Here is a 26,184-nt window from a genome sequence, read left to right as displayed (position 1 = left end):
CCCAAAACCTGTTGGGGGTTTGACTGGACTTCATTGCATCTATAGATCAACTGGGGGAGATTTGGCATCTTATTAATAATGAATAATCCACAAACCTGATATATTCTCCATTTATTTAGGTCTTATTACACTCAACTCCACTGGTTATAAAATTAAAACTTTATTTGAATACAGAACATAGGATATTAAATTCCATAATGTGTTAAGAGAAAAAGGAAACTGAAAGATATTTGGGCTCATGGGAGCTGCAGCCCCTGACCTCCTGGAGTGCCCTTTTGCCATTCTCTGTACCAGGGGTGACACACATGAGAAGTACCAGCCTATGGGGCAGCACTTTGCATAGAAATTTGCAGGTGATGTGGTTTGAATTTAGATAAGGTGTAAACTCTTGGAAAAACAGTAAACCCATCAGGCCTTCCTGAGTCCTGATGACATGATAGGATTCAGGCAAGCACTGAGGCCCTTGATTGTGCCATAGCTTTTAATTAAACACAGCCGTATTTAATTAGCTAGTTAATTGATGTGCTGCAGCCCTCTATCACAGTTGAGTAGTGGTCTTAGAGGTGTCACCCCAGGTTACGTGTGTATGTAGGTTGTGGGATTCTGCAGTTCTTCCAGTCTTGTACGTTTCCATTCCAGAAGTGCTGGGCATCTAAAGTTTGGTTACTTCTGCTTTACCTTCTCACTGTCTCTGTGTAGGAGACTTGGGGTCAGCCTTAGTTTGACACAAAATGTTTCTCACCTACAGGATTTTGAAGAACCTATTTAAATCGACAAAATCATTTTTTTTTTTCTTTCAGGAAAAACGCAAAGCTGAAGAAGCCCTCAGTGACCTCAGGCGTCAGTATGAAACAGAAGTGGGAGATCTACAGGTGACAATAAAGAAACTCAAAAAGGTAGGTTTGTGGCAGCTGGACTTTGAGGGATACTTTCAGTATCTCAATGTGTCTACATTTTTTTTAGCAACTAAAAACATGCAGAATCATATTGAAGCAGTGGATAGATCAGATTTCAGAATCAAATTGGACTCCTTGGCAAGAATTTTTTTTAAAGGCCTGTAATTTCTATTTCTAAGGGCAGCCTATCTTCTGCATAGATCTAATAAATATTTCTGGTCCCTTGAACAGTTGTCCATCAAACCTCAGTTTTCTTTCCTTGGTCTTCACCAAGTGCCTTCAAGTCCCACGTGTCCAGTGGACTGTCTGCTCACGACAGCAGGGACACTGTCTTTCCTGGTCATGTAGCCCTACACTCAGCTTACTGCAAGGTATATGTATTCAGTGAATATTTATTAAATGAAATGAATACTTCTCTGTGGAAAGTTCCAGATCTAGAGGACCACTGATCAGCAAGAAGTGGGAGAGAACCTGTTGACATGAAAGCAGAGGTGTGATTGGTTTGGGCCTCTGCTCTATTTGGTTTCTAATGATTAGGGTCCATTTCACTCAGTGGTATGCTGGTAGATGTTTTACAACAGGCTCTGGAAAGGGGAGGAAGGGAGGAGGCATTTGTAGCATTTGCCAATCTTCATGGTATAAATATTCCCACCATTACCGATTTCAAGCTACCAAGTTGACATCACTGAATGCAGAGTTTGGGAAGAAATGCTTAAAATAAATAGGCTCTCGCCTGCTGGTACACATTGGCTCCAGCATAATACTGGATTCACTTCCTGCATGTGGATGGTCTCCATAACTAATGGAAATACCTTAGCTAAAATGAAAATGGGTACTTAAAAATAATCGTCCCCAAAAGTGGCATTGTGAATTTAGGCACATCACTTTGCTTCTCTGGTTTTTCATAACCAGAGATAACCTTTAATGCTCCTTCCAGTGTTTATACTGAATGAGATTAAGTGATAATTAACTGCATTTGTGGGTTACTGCAATTTAAACCTCTGGAATTATTAAGAATTCTCCCCAGTATCCTTCTTGGAAAAGTATTATCAACGTCAACCTTATATCTGATTTCCAAAGGTCATTAGACCATAATATTATTCTTGTATTACAGAATTTGAATGGACCAATCCTTTGCTTAATGCTAGAGTTACAGATTCTGCTAGTCACTGTCCTCAATTATTTCTGTGTCATCCAAACCTTTAAACTAAGAGAATGTTTGCAAGAGGAGACACAGAGTTGTTTTTTCATATAGTATATGATGAAGACCAAATAGGCCCTGAACAGTAAGAGTCAGGAGTGACGAGACCCAAGTCCTCATCAAGACTGTGCCAATTTCAGACTCCCCTGGTGGTGCAGTGGTTAAGAGTCCGCCTGACAAGGCAGGGGACACGGGTTTGAGCCCTTGTCCGGGAAGATCCCACATGCCGCAGAGCTAATAACTAAACCCACGCACCACAACTACTGAGCCTGCACTCTAGAGCCAGCGAGCCGCAACTACTGAGCCCACGTGCTGCAACTGCTGAAGCCCACGCACCTAGAGCCTGTGCTCCACAACAAGAGAAGCCACCGCAATGAGAAGCCCATGCACCGCAACGAAGAGTAGCCCCCGCTCGCCGCAACTAGAGGGAAAGCCCATGCGTAGCAACAAAGACCCAACGCAGCCAAAAATAAAAAAAATAATTTAATTTTAAAAAGACTGTTCCAATTTCTTCTGTAACACCCAGGACAATTGGCTTCATCATTCTTTTTTTAAAAAAAATAAATTTATTTAGTTATTTATTCATTTATTTATTTTTGGCTGCATTGGGTCTTCGTTGCTGCACGCGGGGGGCTTTCTCTAGTTGTGGCGAGCGGGGGCTCTTCATTGCGGTGCACAGGCTTCTCACTGCGGTGGCTTCTCGTTGCAGAACATGGGCTCTAGGTGCACAGGCTTCAGTAGTTGTGGCACGTGGGCTCAGTAGTTGTGGCTCACGGGTTTGGTTGCTCCGCGGCATGTGGGATCCTCCTGGAGCAGGGATCGAACTCGTATCCCCCGCCTTGGCAGGCAGACTCTTAACCACTGCACCACCAGGGAAGTCCGGCTTCATCATTCTGATCGTTAGCTTCTCATCTGTAAGATGGGATTAATAATAAACTATCCTGTCTAACCACAGTGACTGACATTTTATTGACTTTGTAGCTTATTAAGCTCTTCTTCATAATTTAAAAATATCAAATTCTTAAACTTTCTCTGAGGAAAGTGCAAACTTCCCACTTTTACAGATGAGAACACTGAGTTCCAGGTTAAATAACTTGCACAAAGTCACTCAGCTAATAAGCAATGCGTTGTCTTTCTGTCTTTACACAGTTGGGGCTTTCTCACTTATACCAGACTTCCTGCCTGCCTGATAGGGTTGTTCTGCGAGAGAGTAAGAGATAATTTATGGCAGAACATGTTAAAAGCTGTAAAGGAATATACAGAAGTCTACAGATTTAATATAATCACCAGACATTACCTTATGCCAGTGGTTCTGAGAAACTCATTTTTTTCTCCACAATTTTTTTTCTCTGAAATTGGCATGATCTTAAAATCAGTGGCTCTTTCGGCTTCAGCCACTTGAAAACCTTCCACTGATGCCACCTGGCAAGATGAAGAAAGTCTATCATCAAAGTACTTAGATTTTGATGAAATATCGCATTCATTTTGATCAATGCATGCATATTCTATTAATGGACACCCACAAATCCCCACATTTCCCAAGGGATGTAAGCTATGTGTAAGAAAGACATTTTTGTTGTCCATGTTAGGGATGCTTCTGAGCCAATTTAGTCTGGTAATGCTCAGTAATCAACCAGGAAGCAAAGCTCATTTGTGTATTTATATAATTTTGTGTGTGTGTCTCTAACTTCATACCATACTTAAATTTTATTGACTTAAATCATTAAATAAGCATTTTTGACATCACCATGAAGAAAACATAGTTGACTTTTGACACCAATTCTGCTCTTAAAAATCTTGGACTCTAGTAAGAGAGTTAAAACACTCATAAGTAATTATGATATAGAATAGCAAGTGTTAAATGCAGATAAAGTTTAAGAGAATATAAAGGTCCAGACTCATACGCAACATAACTGAAAAAGGGAGGACTGAGTTGCTTGATAGTTGAATGGTTTCCCCAAAACGGCTTTTCAATTGTTTCAAAGAAAAATATACACACTACTATATATATAAAATAGACTACTGTATATAAAATAGATAACCTACTATATATAAAATAGATAACCAACACGGACCTACTGTATAGCACAGGAAACTATACTCAGGATCTTATAATAACCTATAATGGAAGAGAATGTAAAAAAAGAATGTATATATATGTGTGTAATTGTACATAAGTACATATGTATAATATGTACTTTACACCTGAAACTAACACACTGTAAATCAACTATATTTCAATTTTAAAAAAAAAGAAAAAAAAAAGGTACCTTGGCAAAAAAAAGAAAATTCATGAAATAAGAAAACCCCTTTTTTAAATGTTTAAATTATTTAAAGCAAATTTTCAAATCCTTCTGGATTATATGTAGTTTAATGATTTATAAGGTTGTATAATGTTGAAAATTGGAGACTTCTAGAATTCCCATATCTACATGCACATATATTCCTAAACTTAACCAAATCAATTCAAAGTGAGTTTGTAAACGTCCAACTTTTATTTGCTTTTTCAGCTAGAAGAACAATCAAAACACATAAGTCAAAAGGAAGATGTAGCTGCATTAAAAAAACAAATTTATGACTTATCAATGGTAAGAATTAACTTTTCACTTACAGTAATATATTTCCTGTTAGACTACTGTTTCCTAAATAAAATCATGCTATGATTTCAATATTCCAGGAATAAAAGCTTAAAGAGAAATTAATACTACAGTTAGAGAAAGTCTTTGAAATACCTCTGACTAAAGGTATTATATTTATGCAGGCTTTTTCCCTCAGTGATACCTATTGTAAATGCTTTTTTTTTTATTCAAAGCAATAATGGCATGGCCTTTAAATTTTAAATAGTTAACCCCTGCATTCTTATAACATCAACTTTTATCTGTTTCCCTGACTTTGTAAGATGAGGTATTATTGCCCTGCCCTTCCTCCAAGTTTTCTGTCTGTCCCTTTTCCATCTTCTGCTGACCCTATCTTTAGTATTTCTGTTGCCATAAATGATAACATCGACATCGTTATATTATCGTCATTTTCTTTATTTTGTTCTCAGGTTGACTCTAAAAGTTGAAAACCAATAATGAACATTTCCTTTATCGTGACTCTAAATATTCTCCCTGCAGAGCCAAGAAGTGAGCTAAAATTGCAGTTCTTTCTCTCCAGTCATTATCCCTGTGCCACTCAAAAGAGAAGGTCCCCCAGCTTTGTGGTCAGATAAATCCCCTTTATGCATTACCAGTTTCAGATTTTGCTACCTCCTAGTTGGTTTTGTGCTTGGATCACAATGTTCTCGTAGAGTTGCTTACTTCTCATGGATTCTCTGGTGGAGTTTTTGGTTTCGTGTAAAAAGAGCCTGCCATCTTCATGATATTACCTCTACCTTGCAACTTCTTATTTATTCTTTCCAGTACATGGAATTTGTTTTTTTCTCCTTGAAAATATTAATTTTGGAGTCCAGGAAATTTCAATTCTTATTGGACTGGCTGCTTTTTAAACTTGCTACCCAGATGTCATCTTGGAATTTCTGATCATTTTAGGTAGCTGTGGTAGGATTCCTGTACAGCTAGGCAAACATCTGTTTAGCTCAAGGCCTCTCCCCTGAAAGATGGCCTTCCTCAGAGCTCTGTGTGTGAAGCTGGCTGTCAGACATAGGAACTCAATTACCAGATGCATGGGGCCTGGATGTTCAGAGAGAAGCCTTAGCTTTGCTTTTGGGAATCATTCAGTTATTTTTAAAAAGACAAGCCCCGTCTTGTTGCCTTTGGAATCAACTCTGGCTTATCTGCTCTTCTTTCCTAGGATAAGAGCAGGTAAAGGCTTGAGAGGCAGCGTGTCTTAATGTACAGTTTTAATCTCTATTTCCAGACCCCCTTTCTCACTCTCTGGGGTTCTGCCTGACCAGTGTCTCTTCTTTGTTCTACAGCAGAACCTTCAACACACATCTTCTGGACCTCCTTTTCCCCTACTCTCTTCCCCTTGTCAGCACATTGCCATCCGGTTTCCTTTTTCCAGCAATATGTTTAAATCACTTGACTGCTGATGGGCCCCTCTTCCATTCTTTTAATTTTTATTGGTTTATTTCCTTTGGTATTTCATGTTAATGGGGTCTCAAAAGGGAAAGAAGACAAATTCATGTGCCCAGTCCACCATATTGAACGGGAAGCCTCCAATGATTTTTTTTCTTCTTTGTTTTTGTGTCTGTTTTTTGGTTTTTAAGAAAAATATAGAAATCTCCTAACCACACTGGCTTATTTTCAAGTGCAAAATTTAAAATTTTAGGTGATAGGATTTATTGTAAAAAGTAGCCAGTCTACCTGGTAACAGGTATTGTTAATTCCACAGAATATCTATCAGTAGTTCCACAGCTCTCATTAAGTAAAACAGATGTTTAAATGTTTGGTCTCCGTTAATTTGCCAATAACATGTTGAAGTACGTCATGATAAACTCTTGACTGTTGTAGTTTCACACCAAATGTCAAGTATTTTAAAAAAAGAGCTAATTTTTGATACTTTCTTTAATACTTTATGAAAATATCAAATTACCTTGAATTGATAATTAGTTCTTTGAACACCAAGACTTGAAGACTTGTGGAGGGGTGAGAGTGATGTGTGGGAAGGTTACACTACACTTGACTTCACTTCTCCCAGGTAGAAACTCTGAGTCTAATGACCTGCACTGTGCCTTTCCTCTAGGAAAATCAGAAAGTTAAGAAAGATCTTTTAGAAGCACAGACAAACATAGCCTTTCTTCAGAGTGAATTAGATTCTTTGAAAAGTGATTATGCTGATCAGAGTCTGAATTCTGAAAGGTATGAAACTTCACATTTTACTTTCCAGTTTGAGTGGAATGTTTATTTAGGTAACCATCCATGTCAATGAAGCTCAGCTATGTAATAATAAAGGGTTATTTATTAACTTTACTAATGTGTTCTTTGCTTTCTAAAGATTTTACTTTAGGTGTCAGATTTCCTAGTGATTTTTGTGTTTTCAATTTTTTAAATTATTGGCTGCTCAGGAAAGTGCAGGGCTTAGTAATGTTTGAATTAACTGGCAGCAGAAGAATATACCTAAAGTGTCAAGAGGCAGCGCTAATTGAAGTGCTTTGAAGGTAGGAATCCTGGCCCTACAACATAAAAAAATGGAAAATGAGACATCTTAGGCAAGTCATTTTATTTTGCTGTGCTTTAGTTTTGCAGTATGGTGTTAATAACATATGACCTAACACACATGTACCCACAGAGGCATGTAATTATATATAAGAAAGATACACATGTATATTTATATAAGGGTATTTAAATATAAAATTCATCTATATGCATTAGTATATGTGTGTATCCCCTAGTACATGTATACTTGAGAAAAACACCTTGTGTTTTGTTTGTTGGTTTGCAGACTTTAATCAGAATTAAGGTCCTGTAATGGAAAGCAGTGAAACATTTATTAAGGACTTACAAGATAAGGAGTTATGAGTGTGGAATATATGAAAAAAGAAAAGACGTGGCCTCTGCTCTTTGAGAACTTCAAATTTAGTTGGGAAAAATTAAAAGTTAAAAGCGTTACGGAGTTAAACAGCATAAGAACTCAGCCATGTCAGAAACAATACCACTGCAGTGTCACAGGTTGGGTCCATTGCCATGAGATGGTAGACAGAGTGTTCCTTTAGTTCAGAAAGGTGGAGACTTTATTAAAGAAGAGATACTTGAGATGAGTTTGTCAGCAAGCAACACAGGTCACACTGACAATTGCCCGGCACTGTCTTTAGTACTTTACTAGCATTAACGCATTCATGGTTTCCTATGAGATAGGGACTTTCCTTATCCCCATTTTACAGATGGGAGAAGAGCTCAGAGATGTTCCAGGTGAGGCAGAACCCAAAGCAGGGGCAAGGACATGGGGAAGGATAAGACTGGTTTGGGGAACAGTGGTCAGCCTGGTGGACAGAAAAAGATATTTGGAATGGAAAGGCAAACGTTTAAAAAAGATTAAAAAGTTTAAAAGCTAGTTTAAGGCTATAATGTAAGGCCCCAGAATTTTTGGCTAAGGAACTTAAATTCCTACAGACAATTGGGAAACTTTTAGCCTTATCAAGAGAACAAATGGATAGCTTATTACAGACAAAATTTGACAGCCTGAGGGTTTTTGGAAGCTAGTGATGGGGTTTTATCTGCTTAGAAATGGGGCAGGTATGAGGTAGGGGCTGGAGGTAAGTGGCTGATGTTCTGAGTGGACATTTTAAGGAGGAGGCCAGGGCTGCTTCATAATAAAGCAACAGAGGAATCGCTGAGCGTGAGTTTACAGTGAACAGAGAAAGTCTGGTCCTGTGGATTCCACTGTGGCTTAGGGTAAGGCGGGGAGGGCAGGCAGGGCTGGGAGCACAGAGACGAGAAGGAATCACAAGAAGGGAGAGTACAGCTGGGGCTGAAGTTGCATACGGCTTGGAATGAGCAGAGAAGAGTCAGAGGTGAGAGAATGGATTGGGCGGAAGGGACTGGTAATGTGAGTAGCTGGGGAGAGGGGACTCAGCAGAACATCAGGGGGTTCAGCCCCAGTGAAGAACAGAACCAGGTCAGTGGGCTGGGGTGAAGGAGCTGGTGGGTGCGGGGAGGGGGATGGGGGGAGCAGAGCCTTGCGAGAGGAAGCAGAGGCGTGGGTGTGCTTGTGGGTCACAGGAGGAGAGGAGGCTGCTGATGTCTCAGAGGAACCGGGCAGCAGCACAGAGAGATAGAAGACCACGGTCAAGGACACAGGCCTTCGGAAAAGGCGGAAAGAGGTCTGGGAGGGTAGGTGTCGGTAAGGCAGGACTGAACACCTAATCCGCATTCAAACATAAAATATAATTTTACAGGGATCTGGAAATAATCCGAGAGTACACAGAAGATCGAAATAGTCTTGAGAGGCAAATTGAAATACTCCAGTAAGTTCTCATATAAAGTCCTCATCACATTTACATTTAACTTATGTTTTGTTAGTAAAACAGGTGCCACATGTAACACGAGTTGCCATATGTCAAAGGCTGTGTTCGCGGCTCTACACGTGTCCCTTCTCGACACGGTGTGTTCAGCACGTCAGCTTGGCTTTCTGATGCTTCTAATCCTACATAAACTATTCAAATCCAGGGACTAGAGTATAATTCTCTAAAAGTGCTCGCAAGTCAGGTGATATGTCTGGCACGTCTTTATGATACCTTTATTTTACTGTAAAGGACAGTGGCCCTGACCTCATCAGCTTTCTCTGCAGCTCAGCACGCTGAGAGGTTTCAGGCATCTCACATAGTGCATGTCACATCACTAGGCATACACGATCATTCTTTGGCAATTTATTGTGTCTGGTTAGCAGTATATTTTTTTTTTTAACCTCTTGGAAATATTACACCTGCTCTGTCAAATTTGCAGCTAAGTTTTAGGAATTCCATCCTCTGAGACCTTCCCCACAAAACCTCCCCCTTTCCCACTGCCCCTTTCTCTCTTTTTCACCTAGGCAGTATTTTCTTCTGGTTTTAGTTCCCCCAAATGATGCCAGGTCAGATTTGACAGTTTTTTTCCATCATTATGAATGCTTATTACATCTCACCTGTGACAATGATAGAGTTGCTATATTACAAGAATCCTGTTAATTCATTTATTCATTCATTCAGCAGGTTTTCACTCAGCACCTTTTACGGTTCAGGTATGCCAGGAGCTGAGGATACAGTAGCAAGTAGGAGAAAAAGGCCTCTCTCCTTATGGGGCTAGTCCAGGGGAAGAGGATGGAACCTGATCAATACTTACAGATGTTAGATGCCAAAGGAGCGGCAGGGGCCAAGGGGAGCCGAGTGTCTCGTAAGGGCATCCTCCTAACCAGAAAGGTCTAGGAAGCATCTGACTTCTGAAGGACGAATAAGCCTGAAGCAGGGAGATAGTAGCCAGTCTCTACGGCAGAGACTTCATTTGATAGAAGAGGTTGCTCAGTCTCTGATAGCTTAAATGGCTGCTGTAAGGCATATAGAAAGTAAGTGCCTGAGTTGGGATTTGGACCTGAGTCAACATTGGAGCCTTTAACTGGTATAAAACAGTGCCTGGTGGTACAGCACCATGCCACAAGAAGGATGCAGGAGTAGCCAGGAGAAAGAAGTGTGACACAGCACATCCGTGCAGTGGGGATAGAGAGTAGGTGGGGCCGGCTGGCTTCAGGCCTTTAGGGAACACAGACCTGCACCAAACCTATCCAAACAGTGGAGCTACCTGAAGGAGCAGTGGGTTCCACAGCATAGCTGACTCACTCCTAAAACGCCTTGAGACCTCTAAAGAGAGGTGACACACTGTTAAGTTGCACTTCTAGTAATGAATTATGATCTCAGTTTATGAGGTTTGGTGGCAGAAAGATACAAGCGGTGGTAATGCCACGTTCTGAATATCACAGCCTGAAAAGAAGTGGTGACTTTCACCCCCACTAATACTTTCCTTATCTATTTATTTACTTTGTAGAACAGCTAACAGGAAACTGCATGACAGTAACGATGGCTTAAGGAGTGCCCTTGAAAACAGTTACAGCAAGTTCAACAGATCCTTGGTATGTGATAGAATTTTATAATTCATTTCATTCTTTCTCGTGGTACTTTGATAAAAATCATATATTTTCTTAGAAGAGAACTTATGAGAAACTATTTAATATAATAAAAGGAGACATTTTCCCAACTTAAAAAATATGCCACTCCTCTGCATAAATAAATGTCTAGGTGTCAGCCAACTCTTTGTTCAATGTTCCAGAAAACCAGAGAAAGATGTATAAGGTGTGACCTGGGTCCTGGAAGAGTTTATAGTATAGTAGGGAGTTAAGATGTGCCCAGATAGCAATAATAGAAGAAAAAGTGAGATAGATGTCTCATGGAGGTTAAAATATATATTGCCCAGTTGAGAGGAAAGAGAGGGTGCTTCTGGCTGAGGAGTTTATTTAGACCCACCGGTTTGTTCTTTCTGGTAGTGAGATCATCAGAGTGGAGGCCTTGGGCTTTAAACCCTCCTACAGAAACAAGCTAAGGCCCGTTTGGAATTTTGAGGACCTTTCCCTAGACTACATGTGCCAGAAAGCCTCTTCCCCCACTTTTGGGGGTCAGCTTCAAGGTTGGGGTTCCAGTGCCACAGCTTTGGGTATGGATGAGTCAGCTACTAAGCCAAATGATGGTTTGAGAAGAGACAAATCCCCAGTCGGTATTGCAGGTCCTGGCAAATCTGGGGAACCAAGATTCCCCTTTATGGCTTATATGGTAGGGTTTGGACTTAAGACATGATGAGGAGAGAGTACTATGGGAAGTTGTTGCAGTTTTTCCCTTGATTTCTGTGCTTTCGTTTTCTCATGTAGGATACCAAACTTTTAATTACATTAGTAAACTAGTGTGCTACAGTTTTTAAAAACGTACACAGAATTTTTACATGTAATAACAAAATATTACGTATGTATTTTACGTATTACAGCGCATAAATAATATATCACCAGGGAATACAATTTCCAGAAGCAGTCCTAAATTTAATGCTCATTCTCCTCAACCTCTGGGCTATGACAGGTATGTTAACACCTACTTACTTTTTGTTTAAATTCTGGAACAGAGTTAAAAGGAAAGTACATTTCCTTACAGGTAAATTAGAATAACAGAATATATTTGAGGCACTAATATCTGTTTTCTACTATCTTACTTTAAATTTATGAAACATGAAACATGTAAAGATTAAAGTAAAAATGTTTTAGAGAGAGTAAAGTGATTCCTTTAAGATGTTATCGTGACTTGGTTTTATGTATGCTTACCCTTACCTCATGCCTATTAAGTCTTGTTTCTTAGAAGTGCCCTCAGTAAGAGGTGTTTCAGGGAAGCCAGTGGAACTACCATATGTGATGTTGTGATATACGCAGTATATGATGTTGAGACTCTTGGCACAATCTGTAAATGTTTAATAGCTCAGTATAATATTATGCAAGCTATGTTCAAGGAAAGGCAAACTTTCAAAACAAACAGAAATGTGGCAAGTAGATGTTTATGCGCTAATGTATTAAAGGAGTCACAGAGGCTTCCCAGAAGTGAGGATTTAGCTCTATTTTTAATCAAATGAAGTGAAATATTAGCCCTGCTATAACTTGAGATCTAGCAGTAAAAACTGAAAGATTACACTTGTGTACACATGTGTATACATATACATGTCCAGTGTTGCTACTTAAAAGGCTAACTTGGAGTATGTCAAAGTTTGATGGTAGACGTGAGTGCATAAACTGCAGGTCTCTGGCTCTCCATTTCTGATGCCACTTTCATAATTTATGTTCCTTCCCTTTTCATTTGAGGACTTTTGGTCTAAAGAATAATGTACTTAGTATCTTGGCATTAGCAAAATGGCCATATCCCCTTTCAGGAAGGTCTGTTTCCAAGGCTTACTGGTAATCACTTTTAATAAAATTCTATCCAAGTATCAGATGTTTTTATTATTCACTGATTTGTTTAATAAAAAATTTGAATGGTTTATCTATTTGTAGGAAACTGGCTTCTCTGTTTTTGAGAAATAGATATTACTTTTTTTTTAAGTTTAAAAAGGTATTATTCTTTATTTTTAAAAATTGTGATAAAATATACATAACGTAAAACTTACCATCTTCACTATATTTAAGTGTACAGTTCAGTGGCATTAAGTACATTCACATTGTTTTGCAACCATCACCACCACCCACCTCCAGAACATTTTTCTTTTTTCTTTTTTTTTTCCACACACACACAGTGTATTTTTTTTTACAACAGATAAATAAACTGACACCAGGCATTGTACATGGATGACCACAACAAAAGCAACAATGATTGCACTTATGAAACACACTCATACTATGTCATAATATTGACATTCAGTCCAGTAATCCTCCACTGTAACAGCTCCTTTACTTTGCAATGAAAATTGATTTGTATATTTTTTGCCTCTGGGACCTTGTGGGATTTTTTTTTTATTCAAATAGAAAGTCACAAAAATTATAATCATCCTCATCAGTTCACTCAGTCCCATGTAATTAATTTTTTTTCATCTTGATCTTTTGTTAGCACTTTTATGAATTCATCAGTTTTCCATTAGAGTTCTGAAAATGCTTCTTCATTCAGTTAAGCAGTATAGTCAGTTACCAGAAACCTGTACTTGTCAGAGTCTTTTCCATGAATTCCTTGAAGATGAAACCCTTCTACAGGAACATTGTTGCAAAAGCATCAGGGTACACCCAGAACTGTCTGTAAATGACAAAAGACTTAAAAATGACCACAGTTAAAGATTTGATGAAAGTTCATAATAATGCAATTGACAAGGAAATTTAGTTATTTCTGAGATATACATTTTAAGGTAATAACTAGAATTATGACTTATAACATTATACCAGAACGTATAAGAGTTTTAGAAATTTCATGTAATGTCTGAAACATTTATATTAACATATTTCCATACAAATAACCCAAAGAGAGTTTAGCATTAGTTGTTTGTTTTTTTATACTGCAGGTTCTTATTAGTCATCAATTTTATACACATCAGTGTATACATGTCAATCCCAATCGCCCAATTCAGCACACCACCATCCCCACCCCACCACGGTTTTCCCCCCATGGTGTCCATACGTTTGTTCTCTACATCTGTGTCTGCCCTGCAAACCGGTTCATCTGTACCATTTTTCTAAGTTCCACATACATGCGTTAATGTACAATATTTGTTTTTCTCTTTCTGACTTACTTCACTCTGTATGACAGTCTTTAGATCCATCCACATCTCAACAAATGACTCAATTTCGTTCCTTTTTATGGCTGAGTAATACTCCATTGTATATATGTACCACAACTTCTTGATCCATTCGTCTGTCGATGGGCATTTAAGTTGCCTCCATGACCTGGCTGTTGTAAATAGTGCTGCAATGAACATTGGGGTGCATGTGTCTTTTTGAATTATGGTTTTCTCTGGGTATATGCCCAGTAGTGGGATTGATGGATCATATGGTAATTCTATTTTTAGTTTTTTAAGGAACCCCCATAGGTTCCTTAAAAAACCTATGTATCACTTATGAATATAGATGCAAAAATCCTCAACAAAATATTAGCAAACCAAATCCAACAATACATTAAAAGGATCATACATCATGATCAAGTGGAATTTATCCCAGGGATGCAAGGATTTTTCAATATCAATGTGATGCACCACATTAACAAACTGAAGAATAAAAACCATATGATCAGCTCAGTAGATGCAGAAAAAGCTTTTGACAAAATTCAACATCCACTAATGATTTAAAAAACTCTCCAGAAAGTGGGCATAGAGGGAACATACCTCAACATAATAAAGGCCATATATGACAAACCCACAGCTAACATCATTTACTCAAAGGTGAAAAACTGAAAGCATTTCCTCTAAGATCAGGAACGAGACAAGGATGCCCACTCTTGCCACTTTTATTCAGCATAGTTTTGGAAGTCCTAGCCACAGCAATCAGAGAAGAGAAAGAAACAGAAAGAATCCAAATTGGAAAGGAAGAAGTGAAACTGTCACTATTTGCAGATGGCATGATACTATACATAGAAAATCTAAAGATGCCACCAGAAGACTACTAGAGCTCATCAATGAATTTGGTAAAGTTGCAGGATACAAGATTAATATACAGAAATCTGTTGCATTTTTATACACTAAGAGTGAACTACCAGAAAGAGAAATTAAGGAAACAGTCCCATTTACCACCTCATCAAAAAGAATAAAATACCTAGGAATAAACCTACCTAAGAAGGTAAAAGACTTGTTCTTGGAAAACTATAAGACACTGAAGAAAGAAACTGAATATGACACAAACATATGGAAAGATATACTGTGTTCTTGGATTGGAAGAATCATATTGTTAAAATGACCATACTGCTCAAGGCAATCTACAGAGTCAATGCAATCCCTAACAATGTAATCACTAACAAAATACCAAAGGCATTTTACTAGAACAAATAATTTTAACATATGTATGGAAACACAAAGGACCCTGAATAGCCAAAATCATGTTGAGAAAGAAGAACAGAGCTGGAGGAATCATGCTCCCTGACTTCAGACTATGTTACAAAGCTACAGTCATCAAAATAGTGTGGTGCTGACACAAAAACAGACACATAGATCATTGGAACAGGATAGAGAGTCCAGAAGTAAACCCACACACTTATGGTCAATAACTCTATTACAAGGAGGCAAGAATATATAATGGAGAAAAGACAGCCTCTTCAGTAGCCAGTCCTGGGAAAACTAGACAGCTACATGTAAAAGAATGAAATTAGAACATTCTCTAACAATGTATGCAAAAATAAACTCAAAATGGATTAAAAATCTAAGTGTAAGATCAGATACCATAAAACACGTAGAGGAAAATGTAGGCAGAACACTCTTTAATATAAATCATAGGAATATTCTTTGGATCCATCTCCTAAAACAAAGGAAATAAGAGCAAAAATTAACAAATGGGACCTAATTAAACTTATGAGCTTTTGCACAGCAAAGGAAATTATCAACAGATCAAAAAGACAACCCACTGAATGGCAGAAAATATCTGGAAATGTATGACCAACAAGGGGTTAATATCCAACATATATAAACAGCTTATATAACCAAACATCAAAAAAACAAACAGCCGAATTAAAAAATGGGCAGAAGAACTGAATAGACATTTCTCTAAAGAGGTTGCTGATGGCCAACAGGCACTTGAGAAGATGCTCAGCATCGCTAATCATCAGGGAAATGCCAATCAAAACCACAGTAAGATATCACCTCACACCTGTCAGGTGCTATCATCAAAAAGATGATATCATCAAAAAGAACACAAATAACGAATGTTGGCGAGGATGTGGAAAAAAGGGAACGAACCCTCATACACCGTTAGTGGGAATGTAAATTGGTGCAGCCACTGTGGAAAACAGTATGAAGTTCTCTCAAAAAACTAAAAATGGAATTACCATATGACCCAGCAATTCCACTTCTGGATATATATCCCAAAAAAACAAAAACACTAATTCTAAAAGATGCATGCAGCCCAGTGTTCATAGCAGCATTAGAATAGCCAAGATATGGAAGCAACCTAAGTGTCCATCAACAGATGAATGGATAAAGAAGATGTAGTATATATATACAATGAAATACAACTCAGCCATAAAAAATAATGAAATTTTGCCATTTGCAGCAACATGGATGGACTTGGAGGGCGTTATGCTAAATGAAATAAATGAGACAGAGAAAGACAAATACTGTATGATATCTCTTATATGTAGACTCTAAAAAATACAACAAACTAGTGAACATAACAAAAAAGAAGCAGACTCACAGATACAGAGAACAGACTAGTAGTTACTAGTGGGGAGGGAGGAAGGGGCAATATAGGGGTAGGGCAGTAACAGGTACAAACTATTAGATATAAAATAAGCTACAAGGATATATTGTACAATGTGGGGAATATAACCAATATTTTTTAATAACTGTAAATGGAGTATAACCTTTAAAAATTGTGAATCACTATATTGTATACCTATAATTTATATAATAGTGTACATCAGCTATACTTCAGTTAAAATTTTTTTAATTAAAAGCATCTTGTAAATTTAATTTTATTGCTTTTGTGGCCTTATTGGATTTTAAGTTGTATATTTGTTTTAGTTTTGAGTTTTTTCTAAGAACTCTAACAAAAATATAACTTGTTTTGTATTTTTACATATTTAATTGTAATTAAAATATTCTTCAGGCAGATAAGAATAGTTTACTTTTAAAAGGGTATGTATATAAGTTGAGTTTGAGAAAGTCTGATCTATACCTATATTTTTTATTTAGATCTATATTTTCATGGAGGTGATTTTTCAATCAGGACGTTTTTCTCTTTCATTCCTTATCAAAAATATGAATAGGTTAGGGCTTCCCTGGTGGCGCAGTGGTTGAGAGTCCGCCTGCCGATGCAGGGGACACGGGTTTGTGTCGCGGTCCAGGAAGATCCCACATGCCACAGAGCGGCTGGGCCCGTGAGCCATGGCTGCTGAGCCTGCGCATCTGGAGCCTGTGCTCCACAACGGGAGAGCCCACAACAGTGAGAGGCCCGTGTACCGCTAAAAAAAAAAAAAAGATTACCCTCTCTTTTCTAAGAACATTCATCTCTTATTATTTCTCATATCTGGAGACCTATATACCCTGCCCATTTCCTCTTTCTGATGACATCATGTAGGCCAAGTGGCTAGGATGGTGCCCAGTGTGTAGTAGGAACTAAGTAAGTTGTAACCCTTGTTTTATTTCAGTATAAACTTAGATACTTATGGGAATCAAATGGAAAAGCAAAAGTAAATGAGGTAATTAACATTTATAAAACGCTGGAGTTTCCCAAGTGGAAAGATCCACAGAAGTCAGGAGTTCTAGCCTTTGTATGGGGCATCTCCCTATGAAACCTCTCCCATAGGAGTCTTTCCAGACATGTCCACACTTAGTGGCAGAAAATTCATCTTGTATGCCAGACCATTCCAGGGCCACACATTTCTGACTGCCTGGCATTTTTCACCATGTCGATTACAGACGTGATTCCCAGAAAAGTTTATCAGTTGGCCCTGAGAGAATATAGTCTTCCTGTGTCAGCTCTTCAAATATTTGAGGAGAGAAACCATTACAACTTAAGCCGAGTGCACTGAAACATTTCCCAGACTGGAGGGTTTAAAGTCTCAGGTCATAATAGAGGTATTATCCAGAAATGGACATGCTGTTCAAAATATGGTCTGACCACATTAGAATAAAAAGGTTCAGATGTTCTGTGTACATTTTTCTTAACACAACTTGAGATTACATTTACATCCTGGGCATTCTGATTCTTTTTGTATCAGGAAATAAAGGTGATTTTTTTTAAATAGCTTCCTTTATTAAATGTTTGATTTAAGTGTCTTTATCTTAATTGATTGTTGCATAGAATGAACTATTGCTCTGAGCATTTTATTTCCCCTGTTGCTTAATCATGGAATACACTGAGGCTCTTGGCAAGAATGAGAATATCGGTCTTCTTGATTCTGTTGCTGTCTGATTCCATTGCTGTGTCATCTTGAGCATCGCCGGCCCTCAGGTACAGCAGTCCTCTCCTTTGTCACCAGGTCATCCCGCTCTTCCTACATGGATGAGGACTGTGACTCTCTGGCCCTCTGTGATCCCATGCAGAGGATAAACTGTGACATTGACAGCCTGCCTGAGAGCTGCTTTGACAGCGGCTTGTCTACCCTGAGAGATTTCAATGAGTATGACTCGGAGGTGGAGTACAAGCACCAGAGGGGATTCCAGAGGTCACATGGCACACAGGAGAGCTCTGGGGGTGATGCTTCAGACACAGACGTAAGCCCCAAAGTCATTTCTCTCCTAGGCCTGATCTTCCATAGAAATACGTATCTCACCCCGTTTGACCTTTATCTGTCATGGGCATTGTTTTAAAGGTTATACATGTGAAACATAGTTGGGAAAATGTTTCTCCCTACCAAGTTAGGGAAAACCCTCACAGATTCCCTTTTGCAGCCACTCTGTTCCATAACAGCATTGACTGTTGATTCAGCAGCATATTTTTCTTCTTTTTATTTCATGATGTATATGTGTAATGAAAGACTTTGGTTTTTAACGGCTGACTTTAAAAAAAAAAAAAAAAAAACAGGTTCCTGATATCAGGGATGAAGAGACGTATGGCTCAGAAGGCGTGGCTTCCATCCTGGACTGGAAGCCGCAGGAGTCTGCTAGTGAAGGCAGTGTCATCAGCTCCTTGAGGAAGCCCATCTCAGCACTTGCACCACAGGTAGGCGGTTTCAGAGACACTTTTATTCATGAACACTGTTCATCTTCATGCCATGTAACTTACTAGGAAGAAAGCTGGCACTACCTTTGTCACACTGTGGCTTCCTTCCCCTAGACAGACATGGTGGATGATAACCATAACTCTTCCAGCTCACAGAAGGCTTACAAGATTGTGCTGGCTGGGGACGCTGCAGTAGGAAAGTCAAGTTTGCTCATGAGACTTTGCAAGAATGAATTTCGAGGAAACACAAGTGCCACCCTGGGTACAGTTCCTTTTTCAGTGGATAATGGGAAAATGACCTTCTTTAGGTTGACTTCTATTTTTGTTAAGGATTATATACAGACACACAGATCTCTTTCTCTCTCTCTGTATAATATGTATATAGGTAGAGGTGTGTGTGTGTGTGCACACGCACTTGCACACACACGTGTCCTTCTCTATAGAATAGCCCTCTGTTTTGGCTAAGGCCTAAATTTGGGAGAGGAAGACTAGCAAAGGACTGAGGTATCTGCTTACCCAGTGAGATCAACCAAAGTTTAGAGCCAGAGATGACAGATTCATTTATTCAGCAAGCATGTCCTGAGTCCTGCTGTGAGCCACATACTGTTGTAGGCACTACGGATACACAGTAAACAAAGTCGACTAAATCCCTGGATGAAAAACACATTTTAAAACATGAGATTTGGGAGAGGTGCACTTTTATACAGGGTGCCCAGGGAAAGCCTTTCTGATCAGGTGTCATTTGATGTTGATAAAGTGAGCTTACCGATAGCCAGTTTGGCATTAAGGTCAAAATCATAGCCAGGTGTATGTTCCCTCCCCTCCTTCACAACGGAATACATGAGTAATACCTCTCAGAACAAGGAAAAAATAGTGTCCTCATTTCCCAAATTTGCACAGTAATCAGTAAAAGGAATTGAAAGAAGATATGCAAATTATCATTTACTTTTCTTCCTTATCTAAAGAGTTCTTATTTTGATAACCAGAAACGTTAGAACAGATTACCTTCTTCACAATGGATGTCTTTCTAAATTTATGGTTCTCTGTTACACCTTTCTAGATAACAAGGCTGAAGGTTCACTTCAATTTGATTCATAAAAAGCCTACAATATTTGGTTCGGTTCCTAGAGAGCCTGGCATATATATACATCGTATACATGTACTTATATATATATATATATACACACATACATACATGTATATACCTGTACATATACATAGGCACATTTATGTGCATGCACACACACAGATATAACTGAGTCCATCTAATTATGTGGACACATAAAACATAGATTTTCCTTTTGTCCATAGATTAAATCCTTCCCCAAGTCAGCCAACCTGCAATAAGCATCTGCACGCACTTGTGTGGTCTGACTTATAATTAGTATGGAAGGTCACTGTCCTTGAAGGCCAGGTTCATTCCTCTCTGTCTTGCTGAACTTTGGCTTATTGGCTTTTGTCTCATCCTAAAGAGGGCTTGAAAGTAAAAACCAATGGAATTATTTACATCGTGTTCTCCATGTTCTCTTATATTCCTTTTCAGGAGTTGATTTTCAAATGAAAACTCTCATTGTAGACGGAGAGCGAACAGTACTGCAGCTCTGGGATACCGCTGGCCAGGAGAGGCAAGTGCTTTCCATAATACTTTGGATTCTGCTGAGTTGCACAGACAAGCCTTGTAGGATACTTGGTGGGTTTTGTACTCATATAATTCTGATCGAGCACGTTAGAATTTCAAGAATGCTTGTTTTTTTCCACATCCTTTCCTCCTTCACTGATCCATCAGTCGTGTGAAGAGGATCTTTAAGCTTCCTTTGAATTGGTGAGCCACTGATAAAAAGAGAATGCCCTATCCTAAGGAGAAAATTTCAGTGAGGCGGCATTCCTGAACGTGGCAACAGTGTGAGGAGCTGCATAGCTGGGGCACCACAGAAGATGGAGAGGAGGACCTGTCAGTTCCCCGGTTCAAGGGCAGGGACACAGACCATTGATAAATAGCAGACTCGCATCTGGCCACAGACAGTACCCTGTCTTTCACTGCTGATGGCCAGAGCATCAAGCATAGGTTTTAATCATATCTAACTCTTAGGGAACAGACTGTATCCGACTGTGCACCAAACAAGTATGGGGGTACCTGCCGACCTCTGTAACCAGGCACCATTCAGGGTGTTCAGATTCAACGGTGAACAGGTGGACACAGACACCTGCCCACATGGAGCTCATATTTTCTAGCAGCATTTGAAAGATATGTGTGGTTAACATAGCTATTTAAGATCCTGTAAAATACTGCACTCGGTTTAGGACAGATAGGGTGAGGTGTGCTCTTCCCCTGGTGAGCCCCCAACACCCTGTGTGTGTGTCCTGTGGTGTTCCACATGGTTAGTTCTTCTACCACCCACCCACAATACTCCCTACCCACCAGCCAAAAAATAATTTTTCTCTGATGTGCCTCTCCTTCCATCCTTCACACACACCCTTCTGTGTCCCACAGCTGGGTTCTGGTAATGTGTTGCTAAGGCTGAAATTTTTAGAAATTACGATCTCAACCTTGTCCTGGCTATGCTCTGGGGTATGTAGACTTTCTTGGGATTATTTGGTGGAGAAAATGATTGGCTTTTCTAAATCACTACCCCAGATTCTTATTCTGTTACCTTTCACCAGGTCATTCTAGGCCTCGGGGATGACTATTTCACAGTAATAGGTTGCCATTAGATTCTTCTCAATTGGGGCTTGTTTTAAAAGGTGAGGGAAAAAAGTGAGCATAAAGGAGATGAAGAATGAGGCAGCACCAAACTGACTGACTGATTAGAACAATTACGTGCTATTCTCTTTTCCAGATTCAGAAGTATTGCCAAGTCTTATTTCAGAAGAGCAGATGGTGTTTTGCTGCTGTATGACGTTACGTGTGAGAAAAGCTTTCTTAATGTACGAGAATGGGTAGATATGATTGAGGTAAGAATTCAAAACAGAGAACCAAAAAATTACATAGGAGAGCTACAGGCTGTCTCGGGAAATGCTGTTTCTCTTCTTTGTCAAAACGAACTCAATTACAAGCCACTGATCCAGGCTCTCAGGAAGAACTGGATGTGAGAAGTGGGGTTCCCAATGGCACTTGGCAGTACTGGTCTCCTCCTCAGTAGCTGGGCAAGTTCCCACAGAGCTAAGGACACTACTAAAGTGAGCTTCTGGGGTGGGGAAGGGGGGGGAAACTCCTGGGTTTTCTTTTTTTCTTTTTTTTTTTTTTTTTTGCGGTAAGCGGGCCTCTCACTGTTGTGGCCTCTCCCGTTGCGGAGCACAGGCTCCGGACGCGCAGGCTCAGCAGCCATGGCTCACGGGCCCAGCCGCTCCGCGGCATGTGGGATCTTCCCGGACCGGACCGTGCCCCCTGCATTGGCAGGCGGACTCCCAACCACTGCGCCACCAGGGAAGCCCTGTCTTCATTTTTAAAGGATGGTTTTTCTGACTCTATAATTATTTGCTGACTTTGTTATACAGCAGAAACTAACACAACATTGTAAAGCAATTATACTCCAATAAAGATGTTAAAAAAAAAAAAAGAATCCATACCTAGACACATCATGGTTGAATTGCTACAAGTCAAAACAAAGAGAAAATGTTGAAAGCAAGAGAAAAATCACTCATTGTGTACAGAGGAACCACAATACCATAATGACATCAGAAACAAGTCCAAAAGGCAGTGAAGTGGCATAATTTCATTGTTTTTGAGGCTCATTTCTTGATGATGTATCAGGTGTGGTACCAAAGTGGATGAGCACCTGGATGTTTTTAGGCACCACAAAGAGCCATTTCTCAGTGAGGGCTGCTGCTTCGCTTGTTTAGGAGCTATAAACCTGTTTTTCTAGTCAGGTTGTCTTCTATTCTCATAGCCTGCTCAGGGGGATGTGTCCTTACTGCCCCCTTCGTTTTACAGATAGGGAAATGGAGGCAGAAACAGGAAGAGACTGCCTGATTTCATGCAGCCGGCGAGTGGCCAGGTGGTGGGAGGGACAGAGTCTCAAACTTAACTCTGCCTCTCACATCTTACATTCTGCCAGCCAGCTCCTCTACGAATGCATTATCCTGAGAATCTGTTAATTTGAATGACTGCTCCTTGACTCTTCACAAGAAAAGTGTTGACATTTAGGGCCTTCTGATTTTGCTTTTGTTGTAAGCCAGATAGCAGCGAGTGTGGAACTTTGAGACTCCATTTTTGTCCCATTATAGCTGAGGGAATATTTGTGTGTTTTGTACCTGCGATAATGAAGTTGACTTGTAATCACCACTGTTTGAGTGAAAATTATAGAAAATTATGTGGGCACTACAGCCAAATGCAATTCTGGGGTCACGCCTCTTGAGTTTGGTATTAGTTTGTATAGTGGCAAGGGTGATGGAGTCAGTTTGGACCACCCCTGGCCCTTACAACGTCTTATTTAACCTCTCTGAATTTCAGTGTTCTGATCTGGAAATGGGAGAAGGTTTGGCTCCTTTTAGAGATATTTTGAGGTTTAAAGATATTGTCTGTACATCATGTGGCATATAAGGGGCATTCAGAAAGGGTAGCTGTTGTCATCATCAACCTCATAACTTGTCCAATGTTTCATGTATGCACAATTTTTTTCTTTTCTTCATGGTAGGATGCAGCCCATAACAGCATTCCTATCATGTTGGTAGGAAACAAGGCTGATCTTCGTGATGCTGCTGAAGCGGAAGGACAAAAATGTGTCCCAGGGTACTTTGGAGAAAAACTGGCCATGGTAAGAGTAAGAGTGGGTCCAAATTGGGAGGGACCTTTCACTTCTGTCTACATTTGCTGAAGAGGCTGTTTGACAAACTCCACTCTGTTTGATAAGTCTTCTGTCCCTATACAGGCAGAACTCCCAGTGGCCCCTATCCATCCCATGAATGTAAATAATTACACCAGGAGTTAAATCCCTTGTGGAGGTAAAACAATCACATGATCATTTTCCCCCACTGAGTACCAGTGACAAAGAGGATGCAAAATTATCGTGTCTTCCTCCTCACTCTTCCCCAGTTCCTGGAATCCTTCTCTAGTCCTGGAACCTAGGTAGAGGAAGAAGAATGGGTGTCCTGTTTTGAAAAGATGGGTTTGGTTCCAGAGGGTCACTGTGCCAAGGGGCAGCAGATGGTGCAGTGTGTCATCTGGGTAAAGGGGTGAAGAGAATTGGAAGACTCATTCTTTCCTCTACGATTTGTAGTCAGTTGGAATAGTATAAAATTATTTTTGGCTATGCATTTGTACAAAGGATGGACCTCATTTCTGTCCAGATTATTACTGTGGGCAGTGTTTATTCTCTCATTATTATCATTGTGTCAGAATGCTATGTGGCCCTCTTATGACTTGTCTTACCCAAATAAGGAACCAGATGCTCCTTAGGTCAAATATGAAGTTCTTATCCTAACAGTCCGATCTGACATTGCTATCATTGTTGTCTGTCATCAGCATGAAAGGACTGCTCTATAACATATACATGTGAACTTTAAAAAGAAGTTTCCATTCCACTATTCTAAGTTGGAATTGTTTCTTGTTTTAAATTTTAGAACTGTGAGCCAAATATGATAAACATCAAAACTAGGCAGTGAAATACAGAAGAGATCCATTCAACACATATTTAATTGTATCCACCATGTGAAAAAGCACTTCATTGTGAGCTGAGCAAAGGGTAGAGAACAAAGGAAACTGTCCTTCTCCTCACGTAGTTTACTGTCTGGGGAAGACAGATGTTAAACCCACGAAATCCACATATTCCCCTAGAGAGCTCATAATTCCTGGCCACATGCCAATTTTATTCCCTCCCCCACAGTTTCTCAGATTTCTCAAGGTTTGCTTATTTATTATGCATCTCATGTCCTCCACCCTCCTGCATCCTCAAAGGCCATCTCTATTTCACCCTATAACATCCTGGCTATGAAATTCAGCAGCAGCACTACCCATTTCTACTAGAAATACATTCATTGGGGGTATTTTTTAGATTTTCTATGGATTTGGGGGCTCATGGGTAAAGGTTTCACGGTAGTCTTTCCCCATTGTTTGGTTCTTCCTTCTCTCCCTGCTCCGGAGCACCCATCACATCTTGCCCGTATCCCACACAGGACTGTGTTGCCCACACCCAGCCCCACAGCACACATAATTCTCCTTTCCTAAAGGAAACTGTCTCCAGCTGTTAGACAAAGACACCCAAAAATAACCTCATCATTTACATCTGCGGCAAGTGCTATGCTGGAAAAATACATGCCTCAAGAGGTTTTACAGTAGGAAGACCTAATACCAACTTTTCAGAGTTAGAAAACACTTAATCTTAACTTCAAGGGAGGATTACCTAAAAATCTAGAAGGTAGGTAAAAGTCAGCCTGGGGAAAGAGCTACTAGGGATATAGGATAACCTAGGTAGTGGTAACAGCAGGTGAAAAGGTCCTGAGGTGGGAGGGAATTTGGAGTGTTGGGGAAATAGAGGGACGGCCAGGGTAACATGAGCACTGTGAGTGAGGGAGAGTGGTGGCAGGTAAAACTGGGAGGTTGCCTGGGGCCACGTACAAGCTAGGCCTTGTCGGCCAGGTAAGCATTCCAACATTGCTTGAGAGGGATGGGAAGCATCGAAAGGTCTGAAGGAGAGTGATATGATCAGTGATTGTATGTATAACCACTGGGAGGTTAAGTAATAGACTAGAAAATGTCCACTGGTTTTAGCAACACAGAGGCTGCTGAATCTTGATAGGAAAAGATGATAGATTGAAGGGGGGGTGGGATGTGTGTTAGCTGCCGGCCAAAAGGAGACATATTTTTGATGGACATTTAATTCCTAAGTGGTTACCTTAAGCTATCATTTTTCTCTCTCTCAAATTATTTGATAGAGAACATTTGGTAGTATGTGTGACACTTGGATATAAGAGCCTTAAACCATGAAATTTTGTATTGTGGGATTTTTTTTTTTTTGGATGCAAAATAAAAATCCTCTGACTAGGAACTGTTCCTGGAATAAATAGGCTCAAACCTGTTTTTTTTTTTTAAAGTCTTGAAACTCAATCCAATTTCTTAACTATTAGTTTTAGCATACTCAACAGGGCAATATTTTTATTTTATTTTATTGGTTTTAAAAGCGAACATTCCAAGAAACCTAATCAAAGCCTTCATTTAATGGTATATATATGTTTTTTACAGACCTATGGGGCATTATTTTGTGAAACAAGCGCCAAAGATGGTTCGAATATAGTGGAAGCTGTTCTCCACCTTACTCGGTAAAGTTTTGCCTTATATTTGGGAAAACTGGATGTAGGATTGAATTTTCA

General features: G+C 39.6%; 1 protein-coding gene and 1 long non-coding RNA gene across 4 annotated transcripts in view; one reads left to right on the top strand and one right to left on the bottom strand.

The window, feature by feature from the left end:
* The window catches only part of RASEF (RAS and EF-hand domain containing), a 72,965-nt gene that overhangs the window by 38,861 nt on the left and 7,920 nt on the right, over window positions 1–26,184 (top strand). Inside the window, exons 4-16 of the mRNA XM_060155294.1 lie at window positions 801–896; window positions 4,608–4,685; window positions 6,784–6,899; window positions 8,936–9,004; window positions 10,554–10,638; window positions 11,541–11,629; window positions 18,197–18,431; window positions 18,742–18,879; window positions 18,994–19,141; window positions 20,423–20,504; window positions 21,717–21,831; window positions 23,514–23,633; window positions 26,057–26,133. Of these exons, the coding sequence (XP_060011277.1) occupies window positions 801–896; window positions 4,608–4,685; window positions 6,784–6,899; window positions 8,936–9,004; window positions 10,554–10,638; window positions 11,541–11,629; window positions 18,197–18,431; window positions 18,742–18,879; window positions 18,994–19,141; window positions 20,423–20,504; window positions 21,717–21,831; window positions 23,514–23,633; window positions 26,057–26,133 (1,448 nt within the window). The remainder of the gene's footprint in view (window positions 1–800; window positions 897–4,607; window positions 4,686–6,783; window positions 6,900–8,935; window positions 9,005–10,553; window positions 10,639–11,540; window positions 11,630–18,196; window positions 18,432–18,741; window positions 18,880–18,993; window positions 19,142–20,422; window positions 20,505–21,716; window positions 21,832–23,513; window positions 23,634–26,056; window positions 26,134–26,184) is intronic.
* The window catches only part of LOC132523742 (uncharacterized), a 42,374-nt gene continuing 28,818 nt past the window's right edge, over window positions 12,629–26,184 (bottom strand). Inside the window, exons 3-5 of one of the 3 annotated variants that reach the window (XR_009541636.1) lie at window positions 15,441–15,516; window positions 13,806–13,963; window positions 12,629–13,315 (exon numbers count right to left, since the gene is read on the bottom strand). This is a non-coding gene — a long non-coding RNA (uncharacterized LOC132523742). Of the gene's footprint in view, window positions 13,316–13,805; window positions 13,979–15,440; window positions 15,517–26,184 lie in introns of all 3 variants that reach the window. The other 2 variants (XR_009541635.1, XR_009541634.1) reach the window with 2 other exon arrangements.

This window comes from Lagenorhynchus albirostris, chromosome 7 (assembly GCF_949774975.1).
Source record: "Lagenorhynchus albirostris chromosome 7, mLagAlb1.1, whole genome shotgun sequence".
Taxonomy (NCBI): Eukaryota; Metazoa; Chordata; class Mammalia; order Artiodactyla; family Delphinidae; genus Lagenorhynchus; species Lagenorhynchus albirostris.
This window is presented reverse-complemented; position numbering and strand designations above follow the sequence as displayed.